At 34.6% G+C, this 15,378-nt stretch overlaps 2 protein-coding genes across 3 annotated transcripts in view; one reads left to right on the top strand and one right to left on the bottom strand.

The window, feature by feature from the left end:
* LOC149786257 (EEF1A lysine methyltransferase 1-like) overlaps positions 1-15,378 on the top strand; it is an 82,601-nt gene that overhangs the window by 13,159 nt on the left and 54,064 nt on the right. The window lies entirely within an intron of this gene.
* Positions 10,850-15,378, bottom strand: part of LOC149786258 (trafficking protein particle complex subunit 3-like) — a 33,738-nt gene continuing 29,209 nt past the window's right edge. The window contains exon 5 of the mRNA XM_089976647.1: positions 10,850-14,256. Within this exon, the coding sequence (XP_089832773.1) occupies positions 14,137-14,256 (120 nt within the window). The 3' untranslated portion in view covers positions 10,850-14,136. The remainder of the gene's footprint in view (positions 14,257-15,378) is intronic.

Raw genomic sequence — 15,378 nt, 5'->3', positions numbered from 1 at the left:
TCAATTTATCATTAAATTTTAAATTTCCTCAACTGCAATGCTTATTAAAACACTCTTGTACACATTTCTATGTTTAATTCAGCTTTCATTGTGGCCCTCTCGCTAGTCTAACTTGGTTTATTTTCTTCAGTTTAGTCCGAGAGTCTTGTATCTACTTTATCTATGAATGCCTCTTCATATTTTGGAAATTTTTTTATCCAGATCAATTAAATCTTTCCTGTTCGTTTTATTCTTTTGTCTAATTTGACATTACTACATAGTTCCACGCCTATATGGTTAACTAGTTTGTTATCAACATATTCAGTTGTTTAAGATTGTTCTGTTCTATCATTAAGCTAATTTGATCCTTAAGCAATTTGATTTTGTCATCAAAATCGAGAATAGGGCTTTAGCTAAATGTTTTCTAGAGTTAATCATGTCATCTTTATTTTCTTTTTGTGTCTCTGTAATTTTATATTTCGGTTAAATCATTCTTTTCTTGCAGTTGGCATATGGCTTTAGTGAAAGTAGCTATCATCTCTTCCAGTTATTTTGGCACCTGTAAAAATGATTAAGGTTAAAATATCTTGATCGTTTTGTTGGATTTCTTTATTTAATGCTTTCTTTAATAGTTCTTTGATTGCAAATTACGGTATTCATTCAGAGTTTCTTTATTTTTAATTGTCTCGTTCAGATTTTGCCTCGTTCATTGGCTTGTCTGTACAGCTGAATTGTTAGTATTTCATTGCTCTTGTTTGTACTGTTTTGTCGTGCTTTATATAAAATATTAAGCCTCTTGTAATATAAGTGATGAGCATCTAAAATCCATTTATTGTTGCAATCAGTCTCTTTTGCAACTCGTATTTTGTTTGCTTATTCGTTATTGCTCTGTTCAACATAATATATGATATTGTCTATTTGGTTTTTGCATGTTATAATATATTTTAAATTATTATCAACCAAAAACTTATGCATGTTCCAATCAAGTCATTTGTGCACAAAATGACTAAGTCAGTTAATTTTACTAGACCACCTCAACTTGTAATCGATCTCTTTTTCAGGGAGCCTAATATTGCTTTGCATCTGTACAGAGAAATGCATACAACCGAAAGTTACAGTTACAATCTCCTCGAATTTCAAAACTTTGTTGTGTATTGACTTTTTCTAGAAAGTTGTAGCCAACATCCTAATTGTCACAAAATTGTGTACCAGGTATATCAATATGTATATGTTGTCAAAAATGTACTCGGGTTTCGTTGCCGCATACAACGTCACCCGATGGTGGTATATTTTTTCGGCTCTAGTTATTTCGAAATCCTGAGCGAAACTCGGACCCCTGCACGTGCAAATTGCCGGCAGCGGGAAATCGAAGTACCTAGCTGCGCATATCTGCCACAGCTAGTGTACATATAGAGCAAATTCTCTATAACCAAATCACATTACGCAGTTTTGTCACGAAGCTTACCCCTTTACGGAAGCAAATCTCCAGCTGTAGAGCTGCATTATACCTGCCTTATACATGCCGCCATGCCTTATGCCGTGCCTTATAATGGTTTGATGTGAAGTCACAGAACTCTGTGTGGTTTCGTGTGACGTATACGCTGTGTTATGGTGACGTTGGATCGGAAGAGTATACTGGTTTTCTCAGTGCGAGGGACCAGGGCTTCGCGACCTTCGGGTCTGTGATGTGAAGGTTCTCGAGGGATCCTACAATAGACTGAGAGGAGCAGACCGTGCGTGGGTGCTTCTCTGACCATAGACTCTAGAGCGCGTGGAACCGGAACATCTTGGACATCAAATGGGCGCCACAATGGTTATAGTGTTCCATGTTATTTCCACAAATGCATTTCATAATTTCATTCATTCCTATTGTTATATCGTTATGTGAACGATCGATAAGTTAGTAATTTCATTCATTCCTATTGCTCTATCGTTATGTGAACCATCGATAGGTTCATAATTACACGTATTTCAATATCGGCTTACGATCGATAGGTTCGTAATTTCATTCATCCCTATTGCTATATCGTTATGTGAACGATCGATAGGTTCGTAATTTACACCGCTTTTCAATATTGTTTTATGAACGATACGTTCAAATTTACATTCTTATCAAAATCGTTGTTTGAACGATACGTTCAATTTATCTGCTTTTCTATATCGTTATTTGAACGATACATTCAAGACTCTTTATATTGGGGTGTAGGTCACTTTTATTTTGTTGATCAGTGATAGGAACTCACGTTTGCTTTAAAATTCCATTTGTTAAATTCATGTTTTGAGTTTATATTTTTTACTCGTTGAGTTAATCGTTGATAGTTCCATGTTAGGAACTTTATAATTTTCCTTATCTTTTTGTTTATAATGGTGTCAGATTAGTTAATATTTAAATTGCATTTATAAATAAACATCTTGTAAACGCAGTTGCTTTTGGTGTCTTCCCTTATCCAGTCCCAATCAATGGTCATCACAGGATGAAGCCGGGTTGGGACTGGATTTGACACTAATTAAAGTTGTACCAAAACCCACTGTAAACCCGAGGGATGATTAATTGTAGTCAACATCCTAATTAAAGTTGTACCAAATCCCACTGTAAACCAGAGGGATGATTAATTGTAGCCAACATCCTAATTATAGTTGTACCAAAACCGACTGTAAACCAGAGGATGATTAATTGTAGCCAAAATCCTAATTAAAGTTGTACCAAAACCCACTGTAAACCAGAGGGATGATTCATTGTAGTCAACATCCGAATTATAGTTGTACATAGGGATAATTATTTGTAGCCAACATCCTAATTATAGTTGTACCAAAACCCACTGTAAACTAGAGGGATGATTAATTGTAGCCAACATCCTAATTAAAGTTGTACCAAATTCCATTGTAAACCAGAGGGATGATTAATTCAGTTGCTATTCATGCATCTCCAAAAGCAGCAGCTGCAACACACATCTTACAGTTGCAATGCTAACTTCAACCCAGGTTTTTAAATTATATCCAAGTTTGTTTTTAGACACATCAGTAATGTTCGATCCCTTAAACCAACTTATTCTTAATTTTGTTTCCTTTACAACATATACCAAGTTGGTGCAGTTGCATTTGACACGTTAGAATTAGGATTTGAAATACATTTTTCATACTAATTTGATTGTTTGGGTATATTTTTTAAAGTCCTCTCTTTGATGACTTTTTCACTTTAAATCTGAACACTGAAATATAATTTTGAGTTCATCCATGCTATGCTTTTATCCTTAGGTTCATTAGTATTCATTGTTGGCGCTATTTAATTATTGAATTATTTGTCTGGTAGGATCTTGTGTGCTATGAAGAAGTTAAATTGTAAGCTGGCTTAATGGAATTTGAAAAATCAACTTAACGACTTCAGTAACTTCCATGTACTTTCTTCGACTTACCAACATCTTAAATATCTTTTGAAAAGCATGCTTTAACTGACTGTAAGAAGTGAAGTAATTGTTACATGGTGTTAGGCATGTTGTTTGTCTTACATGCCATTTATTACGTACTATGAAAGTTTACTTTACTTACGATACTGTTCGGTTTGATCATATTATTCCTTGAACTGGATTGGTATGTTCTTTTCATAAGTAACTAATTTACCTGGTAGCTGATTACCAGGCATAACTGGTTTGTGAGTGACTGAAGTTGCTGTACGCATCAATGCCAAGCATATGACAGCGAGACATATATCCATTAATGAATTTTGTTGTTTTTGCTAAACTAGCTTCTGTTGTCTTGCGATGCTGCAGTATTACCTTAATCTGTTTTAATTTCTTCACTCTTGCTCTTTTAAATTCATTTTAATTTGACCCATTTTGTCTTCCAAGTTCAACTCTGTGTGGGTTTTTTCTCCCATTTTTTTGTGATGTTGCCTTCTGTGGTGATTAGACAACATTTGGCATTTCTTGTTTTCCTTTCTCCACTTTGAGTTGCAACGAATGAATCAGGTAAATGTAAATGTGATTTTTTAAGGATACTTAAAAGAATAATCAACACAATTATTTCAAATGACCTTTATATAAACAGCTTCAACTGATCATCCAATTATGTTAGCAGTCTTAAAATATCACAGGAAAAATTAATTGAAATAAGGTGAAAAATATAAATGATAGATTCTATTATATATTCAAAATGCAAAATAGAAAATGACATAAAAGGGGTTGACCCAACTGGTTTCTATTTCAAACCACTGTACTTATGAGTACAACAGATTGTGGGGAGAAGAAAATAAGTATACCCTACAAATAGAATGAAGACAATAAAAAATGCAAAGAATACATGAAACAGTACATAAATCAACAACAAAGAAACTTATAGGCTGACTCTCAGGGCAAAAGTTAGAATCATCAAATTTAATACTTTATACCTTGAAATAAACTTGACTGTAAGTGGAAGCAGCTCATAAAGCCTGATGGCATGATTGAAGAACATACCGACATTGATCCTGGCATTGCTTGAACTGGTCAAATACCAAGCAAATAACGTATAGTGATAATGTTTTAAATTTAAAAATTGCCTTCCTAAAGATACGTGAACACAATAAAAGGTCAAGGCTTCAAAACCACCAAATTTATTTCTTAGATTTTGGATAACTTATTTTAGTATGTGATATAGCTTCTTTTCTTTTCCAAAAGATTTAGCTACATAAGGTACTGATACTCCATTAATAACATCAGTAGCTAAAATTGTTTTCAGTGGAAAATACATATAAATTGCAAAATGACTAGTGTACATTTATTTGAAATAGTTTTGAATGTTTTGTTTATCCTCGGGTGACCATTTAAAATTGAGGTGTTTAACTTCTATGATGCAGGCAGTTGAATCAGAAACAAGTAATCCAAACCTAAATGATAGCAACTCAGTAAAGTATCTAAAACATCTTGATGTCATGTAATAATTTTTATTTCTCTGCAGTTTATTCCAATCATCAGTGAGTAGAGATATTACTGTAAGGATCTGATAATAACTTGGATAATTTAGCTCATCTCACAACAAGAAATATCTTATAGAAGCTTTTTATTTTCTTTTTCATCTCTCTTCCTCTGTCAAAGTTTCACCAGTTATATCTTTACATGTCCCATTCGCTCTACTAATTTAAATTTATGTTTGCATTTTTCCCTTTCAGTGGTAACAATGATATTTTTATTTCTGTAAAACCCAAATGCATTTTCAAGTTGTCGTTTTTAAAAATTCATTTATATGTTGCATTAATGTTTGATAATCCTGGAAGATAATTATAATAACACATTCATTATGAAACAATGGAGGAGTCCAAGTAAAGATTTGAAATCCTCTACAACTATAGTTTTAGAAAATTAATGCAAAGAGTCTGTTGAGAACAACTTAACATCATCTGAAACAAATATAAATTAATTCAACCGAATTTAGAAAATGAGGGAAAATCAATGTATTACCATGAAGTTGACAAAGAAACACTACAAACTGTAAAAATGGTTAGACAAAAATGTAATGTTAGCACCCAGCTCCATAGCTATGAAAATGGTGGAAGTGTCCTCCTCAACCCTTTAAGTTGGACAAAAGAAGGAAATACATCGTTAACACAAAATGGTAAACCTAGTGGCAGACCGGAGTCATGCAAACATAATTTTCAAACAAATGCAAATATTAATTTCAAAGGCTCTTCCAAACCCTGACAAACCATTTATGTACATGGTCTTAACTAGTATGTGTCTATTTCTACATACCCTCTAACATCTGACTTGTCACAAGTTCGTTTGTGACATCTCCCAATGGCAAAAAAAATAACACTTTATTCGTGAACTAATATCTTGGATGTTTGTAAAAAGAGTTAGCTCCCCATACCATTAAAATATTGTACCCATTGTAAGTATTATTGCTGTCAATATGAAAATCTATTATTAAAAAAAATCAATGAAAATATAAAGTGAGAAGTCCCCACATACATTTATCAATGTAGTGCATATACATGCATGTAATTATGAGTGATTGTATTAGTTAACTCTAACACTGTTACACTTGCAAGCAATGGCTATGGTGTGTCTGAAAACTAACTTATATGCAATACCTAACCATGTCAGATAGACAGACAAGAGTAATACTATATGCCCATGCCTAATGGTCAGGCATTGAAAATGCTTTCGTTTATAAAATCTGCATATAACAATCAGTAAGAACATTATATCTTGAGATTGGTTGCCATTTAAATACAACGAAAAATAAACCGCTGCAAAGAGGAATCAGAACCAAATCCAATTATCAATTGGTCTCTTCCATGGGTAGATCTGGTGTAATATTTGGAAGCGAGAAAGAAAACTCCTACATCACTGAAACAAAAGTGCCTTGAAGGGACTGATGCTTCACTGGCTCAAGAATTCAAAATAAGACCATTTCTTCCTTATACTAGCACACCTATATTCATCAGCGATAGCAAGATTTTCAAGCCGGATGTGATGGTGACTAAATCCACCATCTGACATCCCCAATTTCTATTTAGTACAAACTAGACAGCACAAGAAATCTTTTGGCGAAAACAGAATGTCTGTCAACACTAGCATTTATATAGGACAAGTAGTGATAACAAGATGTTGAAGATAGCCATTGTGTCAGTCAAAATTAGAATTCAGAATAGCGCCATTTTATATATGACCTACTAGACATCATATGAAGTCTTTCATGACTATTTGTCCAGAAGAGACGGTGATAACAAGATATTTGGAAGACTGCTACTGTGGTAGACATACTAAATGTCTGAAAGGCACCACTAGGACCAAATAGATATCATAAGTTTCAGTAGAAACCCATATTTATAAGATCAATCAGGAGTAATAGTGATAACAATATTTTTAACAACAGTGACCGTATGACCAAACTCTGTCACTATTACTTTTAATTAAAGAGCAGCAATAAGTAAAATTTCAAGATGGCCACTGTGGCATGATTTTGGACATCATATTAGCCTCAATTTTAGTGAGGGCCACCATGAAGAGTAGTAATAACATTATTTTCAATTTGGCTATTGTGGTGGTCATATTGGTTATCTGAGCTACACCATTTTCATTTTGGTCCAACTAGATCATGTGAGGAATGTGTTTAAAGTTTCACGCAAATCCTTCAAATAGCTTAGGAGGAATAGCGATAACAAACTTGTGATAATGAAAAGACGGACAATAGATGATGGACAGATGGTGGATGACAAACATCAGATCACTGCATAAGCTCTTCTGGTCTATGACCAGTAGAGCTAAATATACCATTCAAAACTAGAAATGTGTTCATTAAACATTAATGCCCCAATACAGTGCACTAGAAAATGACTTAGCACAAGACTTGATTGGACCCACAGACAGATCAGGAAAACAATATATGCCCCAACAACATTTGTGGTCAGGCATAAAACATAAGCCCAAATATGTACCTGTATAGCAAAAGCTGTACACTAATACATGTACTTCTAAATGTTGTCAATAATCAGATGTCCCCAAAACTCCTAAGTAAGAAGACAGTAAACAAGGGCAGATAATTATTGCTCAACATGGGCCTTAACTGCTTTTGATCACTATACTTTCAACAGTTAATACAGGTAATGTGTGTGTGTGATTTGGATTTTTAATGTAGCTTTAAAAAAATTCAGTCATATTGTTACGATGTCTGCAGTGTGACAGTTTATAGTGATGTCTAGCACTGTGGCATCATGCCGCAGACATGTAGCATGATGTCCCACCCAATCACATTATCCTGACACCAGGCTGACCAGTCCTAACACTAATCTCTTAATGCTGAGCGCCAAGCGAGGCAGCTGTTAGTACCATTTTTGTAAGTCTTTGGTATGACTCGGCTGGGGATCGAATGCACGACCTTCCACTTCCGCGGCGGATGCTCTACCCACTAGCCGTTAATACAGGTAAAAGCATATTATTATATATTTTATGAGGAGATAGCATATTTTCTAAATTATGTGTCTATAAATATATCTACCTGATCACATTAACATTAGCAAAATAAGCCCAATAGATATTGAATCAAGCCTTCTATCTCAGAGACAATGGGCAAATAACCCTTGCCATTAGCTCCCTTCTACCATCATGCATCGTTACACTGAAACTGAGCAATGGATCAATGAGTATGCACACATGTTGGGGAGGTGAGATAGTGTGCTGTATTGTGATTAGGTAAATATTTTCGGAGAAACAATTTTCTTAGACAATTTTCTTTCCACAGTTTGGTAAACCAACAGCAGGAGTCACAGGGGTGGGAAAAATTTTGTTTCTTGCCCCCTCACCCCTCTGATAAGTCTGCCTCCTAAACTGAGTGGACTGTTGCTGACCAATATTGGATTGGGTTTGTGACTGGTTATCTGTTTGTCCAGAGAACAACATCTTGTCCCAATGACTACAATCATCTCACCTCTGCGATAGAGACTGATTAGATCTGAAGAATTGTGGGACAACTGTCTTACCAGGCATGCAAAAGGTAAAGGTGCAGACCATGTTAATCATCATATGGATGGCCCAGTTTTTTCAGCTGGATGTGCTGTGTAAGTAATGACAAGGACTTCATTAAGATCCCCATACAGGTCTAGTACATGCCATATCACAGACATGCAGAAATGGACGGATCTCTCATTAAGATCCCAACACGTTTCCAGTACCAGTACTGAGTGACAGGCCACACCGGCTACCTTAATGAACAGCAGAGAGTACTACCTGTGAGTGTTGGCTCAAAGTGGACAGCTACACCTCTGTAAAGCCTTTTATGACTGACCGGGAGGGCAAGCAGATATGCTTATCCCCTGGCTGTGAGGCAGATGGTGTGAGCTCTGTGGACAGTGCAGGACATCAGTTAGGGTGCAGTAGAAACTGATGGCTGTCTACTGCAACCGGACTCATCTCCAAATGTCTTGACACTGTCATGCCACAGGATTAAGGCAGGCCTGGTGAAAATAGTCAGGACAATACTGTGCAACTTTCCCTCAATCAAATCCAACTCATATGCAAAACATGACATTATTGGCCTACCCCAACCAGATACTTCAAAAAAGTCATGTGTTGATGGGCAGGCAGCAAAGCAGCATGTGTGGATACACTGGAAGCTGTAGCTACAGTCCAGCACACAGGCTGCTCAGATCAAAGAGTCTCTTTTCCCAGGACAGAAGCAGCTATGAAACTGGCATTTATCAAAGAACTTTGACCTAACAAAAAAAAACAGATGCAAACTCAGATAATGTCAAGGAAATCTGAGCATCCTTCATAGACTGTGTACTCAGCTGCATCCAAAACCCTCACACCATCCACACATCAATATGGTTTGATGAGAACAATGCACCATAGAGACTACAGGATGAGAAATATCAGCTACAAAAGACATGATGTCATTAATCTGACCATATTCACAAACTGAACATTAGATGTACAATCTAAAGTTGCAAAAAGTTGCTGTGCTAGTATTATTGTTAAATTCTGGAGCTTCTCTTTATTGATGCAATAATGCAGTTGTTAAGCACACTGACACAGAATGGAGAAACACAATCTATGCAAATTGAATGGTTGCCTTAAATATATTAACAGCGCTGTGCAACTGCTCAAAATGCTTTTCAGTATTTTCTGGGACATTTTCAGTACATCATGTCATCCTTCAGTATTCTTGACCAGTGTACACCAGTAGTAACAAAGTTACCAACTCATCTTTATTCCATCTTGTGCCCAAATTATCAAAGCATGAATGATCCATACTACAAAAAAAGGATGCAAAAATGTTCATATTTGCAATATTTGAAACAATAGCGGTTGAAAATAATTTAGTAATGTTCAGTGTTGAGCTTAGATAGCAAATATTATGACAAAACAGTGTAAAGTTGAATGGTACATGTATTATACATGTGGACCAGGGACTTGGCATATTAATTTCATAGCAAGCACTTGTCAACTTCACACATCATCAGATCATCACAAGTCACAAGCAGGGAGCATATGCCACACAGTTGGTAAAGCATTTTGTGCTTGAAAATAACAATGAAATTTGAGTCATTTTTCTGGCCCTGTTGATCTCTTTATGCTTCTATGATTTTATGTGGCAAGAGATGTCATTCCCACCGTCAATCCCAGTTTACAGCTTGCAGAAGGCGTAACTTATTACCCTTTCTTCTAGCAGAAATGAACTGTCTGGTCTTGCTGTATGATGTAATAAACTGCTATACTTATCTCTTTGCATCTTTGGCTTAAGTCTTCTTCAGCCACTTTCTTCTTATAAATGTATTTCAAATTCATTTTTCAAACCTGGCTCAGCCATGATGCTGTTTATATTACAAATGGAAGACAATGAAATCCTACACATGCACAGTGCAGAGTGTTTTAAACATGACCATTCCATTTAATACAGAGCTAACTAAGGTGAGCTGCTTTTGCATCATTTTCATACTAACTTTCTAATACAAACTTTTTGTATTTTTAACTCACACAAAATCAGATTTGGCACTTGAAAGTTGTATTTCCATATTTTCTAATATTTTCTGTACAAATATGGAACAATATGGAGGGTACACAGGTCTGTATTAAAACAAATCTACATTTTTTAAGTAGATATAAGAATGTTTCACTTGTGCAGTGGAAACATTCTGTGTTGTCACTAACGGCTTTGTCACAGTACAATGTTTCAGCTTGTGAAATATTTTCTTATATCTCCTCAAAAAATATAGATATCCTCTATATATTGACTTTAGATAAAGATTTGCAACTGAATAGCTATGACTGTTAAAACAATATCTAACAAGCATTCAAAATTAACAAAATTTAAAATTATTTAACTGTTGAATGTACCGAAAGAGCTAAGTTAATGTATTTAATGAAAGAAAATTGCAAATGAAAAGAGACGAGACTACACTTTTATTTCCTTTAATTTATTGCACATAAACTTGCCTCTGATTCATACCAACAACACAAATCAAACAAAGTACTTTAAACACATTTGTCAAAAGAGAAAAAAGACAGCATGCCACATTGCTTGTTTCTTTAATAAAGTCACAACTTCAAAGAACACAAACTTATGAAATGCACTGTGTGGCAGAAAAGGTATTGAGGATGATGCACACAATCAGTAAGTGAATTTCATGATAATTTAATCTGAATTGTCCCTTTCCTCGAGATTAGGAGGCAAACAATTCAATTAAAAGTTTACTAAACAGACCATAAAATTCTGCCATATTGCAATCAAAAGTATTTACCATATTTGACATATTTCTTTCACTTATCTTCTTTGTCCATTTTATATTATTTAGTTTTATGAGAAATGTTACAAATGCAGAAATGATGAAACCTGAGCAAAAAAAAAAAAAAGAAAAAAAAAAGGACAGGTACAGTGACTAGGTTTAATTTTAACTGATTCTTTGAAACTGATTAGCTTTATTTTTTGCAAGCTTAGTGTTCATCACTTAGTCAATGTAAAAACATTAACAACATTCAGATAAATATGTCATGCAGAAGAAATAAAAAACTTGCAAAAATAATATTTTTAAAAGACGCCTGTACTGCAGGTGGTGCCTAAACATGTGGCTAAATTAAACTAAAACTTGTGAAACACATTCTCTTTTTCATAATGTTGACTTCCAGTTTATAATCAAACACTGTCATATTCAGTTGAAAGATCTCACATTTTCTACTAGAAACCTAAACTGTGCAATATTTAACTAACTTCAACAATATTTTAGGGTAATTTATTGCAACAGAATGTTAATATTATCAAATAGTTATTGATTCATTTACATCTAAGAACCAAGTCATTTTCTCATGGTTAAGTCTGTGATATAAAGAAGCTACATCATAACACATTTCATATACAAGAGGGATCTATACATCTCACATACATTTCGTCATATATATGTGATCAATATTTTTCACATACATTACAACACATTTTACATATATTACACATATGAGATCAACAAATATGATCTAGACATATAGTTCCTTATGACCTAGCCTCCTTTCATTCTAACACTATCAATAAATCTGAACATTTTTGGAATAGTCATTGGTAATATAGTCAGAATATACCACACAAAACACATGAAAAGAATAACTCCAGCAAAACTGGGACAAATATAATTTTTCTCCCACCAATCAATCGGTCAGATTCACAGAAATTTCTATAATTTGATGCCTAACAAAGTGAACTTGATGACATTATACCAGAAATTTTACCTAACCTGATATCACTCGCCCAACTGACATAACTTCACAGTTTACAATTTCCCCAAGCGGACTCACTTAGTAGTGTTAAGAAGGTAAATACATGTAAACCGTAAATATACATAAACCATCTCCAAACTTTAAAATCATGACAACTGCACTGATTTTACAAAATTTGATAAAGAAAATCTTTCTAAAGGTAAATGCATGATTAATATGCATAGCTGTAATTCACAATCAAACGCAGAGATCCTTGTGAAATAAATCTACATACCAAGCTTCAAGAAATACAATCTACCTAGAAGTAACAAGCTCAGCCAATCAGATACAAGATCACCTCATTAATATGGGTACATTTCACTTGTTTTACAGCCTGTCCAAGACCAAGACAAATATAAGCTTATTTACCACCCAATCAAAATTTGGTTTCCAGAATTGCAACAAACTCAGCCAATCAGATGCAAGACTATATTCCAAGTTGATCAAAACTGGATCATACATATGGACTCCAAAATGGAAAATAACTCCACCAATCAAATGCAAGATCACGTCATTAATATGCATGAATCATGTACATTATCAAATTCATCTGAGATCTTGATGATATGTTTCCAGTGTCACACTTAGGATCCAAAGGACAGGGTACAGTGTGATATCCATCCTTCAAATCTGGAAGACACATTTTAATGGGACAAAAGGAAAACAGCAGATAGTATTGTAATGTACAAGCAGTACTTAATTAAAAATGAGATAGTAGCAGTGTTTAATTAATAATGAGATAATAGCAGTGATTAATTAAAAATGAGATATTATCATTGCTTTGAACATTTAGCCACCTTAACTTTCTCAACTGCACTGCACAATCATCTTTTCCTTGGACATCTACATTATTGTTTGTAATGTTCAATCAAGCCTCAAGTAACACTGACATGACTGAATTTCTGGTTGACCTGAAAAGAATGCAATATGGAATTTTCTTTTAGGTCATGCTGTCATTTAACTTTATTCTTCACTCATTATCTACCAGCATTTATTATAATAAAAACCATCTTTTCTGAAATAATTGTTTCAAGTTAACAATTTACTGTTTCACTGACAAACTGCATATTAACATAAATTAGGTAGTTTTAGCATAAATTCAGCTTCAAAAATTAAATTAAACTGTCAATGCCTTTTTTGTGCCCTCAACATCAAAACATAAATTATATAAGCAGCCATCAAAGATTTTACATTTCATCTTGGCTGACTACTATAAACCTTAAATGTTTTTGTTGCTAATTATGTTGTTGAGATATTATTTTCCATATTACAGCTTATATCACCTACAAAGATCATTGCTAGGGCTAACAGATGTTGATGTATACGCACAAAAACTGGTAGGCATATCATTCTATATTTTTGGCTGATTAGAAAGCGCACCAAAGGGGAACATAGGGGTAAAAATTTGGGGACATAAGATAAAAATTCCAGGAGACCTGCGATCACATGCTCAAGGTGCAAACCTAAAAGCCAGTATTTCAAAGTCGGATTCAAATCAGATAGTGGTAGGAAACTCAACCAATTAGATGCAAGATCACCATATTAGTATGCATGGGTCTTGGTTACAATCCAGCTTATATGAAATCTTGATGATATAAACCCATATTTCACTTCAAATTAAAATCAGAAAAGAAATATGGCTTTTAGAATGGTAACAAGCAATTATCAACAGATGGACAATGGACACAAGTCCATACCAAAGGTTCACTTTGCTTTGGCTAGATGAGCTAAAATTGTGCAGGAGGTATGTGCTTTTTCTTTCTTTTTTTTTAAAATATACTTTTACTGGCATATAGCCCAGATATCTCACTTTATCCCAAAAGAGGCAAAGATGTCTTGTAAATGACAAATTGAACTAACTGGAAAAGTACATATTTCTCTAGCAGTGTGTACAATTATTGTTTTCTTGTATAGGCCTGAAGATTAAAACATGACATAACTAATCCTCCCCAGCTGGTACTGCATCCTCTAGCCGCTTGATAAATTTCAATCGGATCTCTGTAATATTGTCCCCCTTGAGCTGGTCCTGAACAAACCACACATCAACGTCCATCTGGACCTGCCAAAGTATAAAAAAAGCATGAACTGTATTTGATGTAATATCCATAAATACCTTAATAAGCACAACTTTGTTGTTAAAACCTACATAAAAATAGTCCCATGTCAATACTGACATGTATGTGAGAGAGAGTGTGTGTGTGTGTGTGGGGTGTGTGTGTGTGAAAGGCTGCTAAAATCAAAATCAAACCCCAGAGAGAGTATGAGCTTACCCAGTGGAGAGTGCTCCCACATGGACAAATGGAGCTAGCTCGTCTTGCTTGAACATCAGCATGATGGGGGAAAATGTTAATGACATTGTCAGAGCACACTTAAGGGAGCACTCACAAGTTATTATATACTTTTCAGAGAGTGACATATGTAAGGTGAAGTTGTTTGCATTTAAAACATGCACAGTGGAGAGAATGTTGGCATACCTCTAAGCTACTTTAATGTAATGTGGCTGATATTTCTTTGGATATTGTACTTTTGGAAATTGTAAATGATCTAAGCACACTGCTAACTAAAATGACTGCTCCCTTGTGCTCCAAAAATCAGCCTGAATTTGTCTAGAGTACACTATTCTACGCAGCTATCAAAATTGGGGAAATGATTCGCCAAACTAGACAATACCAGCTTCTGAAAGTGCAATGAATGAATTACCAAATATATAAAATGTAAAAAAAAAATTATCGGCTCGTTTTTATATACAATTTACCTCTGAAGTTCAGGAAGTGAAAATGACCAAGTGGAGCTAGCACTTTTTTGAAAGGTGCACATCTGGAGTAAGGCCAAGCTGTATACTCTATAATACATATTACACCTACACTGGACAACAAATTTTTACAAAAGTCATGTTACTGAAATAAAATTAGTCAATTCTTATCAATTTTTATGTGCTGAACACGAATATGACAGTCAAATTGCAAAATTGGCTCTGGTTTTTTTGTAATCTGCAAGAAATTAATGTTTACATAACGAAATGCATTCCAATAGTAAAAGGTCAACTGTAATAGCCTACCTATAAAAAATCAAGTCATTGACTACATCTTAGATTTCTTCGCCTGTCTCTTGTACAGCTGTTCGGGAGCATCTCTGAGGAGTGTCCAGCAGTAGTCAGCCAGCATTGTAGTGGACCATTTTC

Source organism: Sinohyriopsis cumingii, chromosome 12 (assembly GCF_028554795.1).
Source record: "Sinohyriopsis cumingii isolate HCF-2022 chromosome 12, ASM2855479v2, whole genome shotgun sequence".
NCBI classification, from domain to species: domain Eukaryota; kingdom Metazoa; phylum Mollusca; class Bivalvia; order Unionida; family Unionidae; genus Sinohyriopsis; species Sinohyriopsis cumingii.
This window is presented reverse-complemented; position numbering and strand designations above follow the sequence as displayed.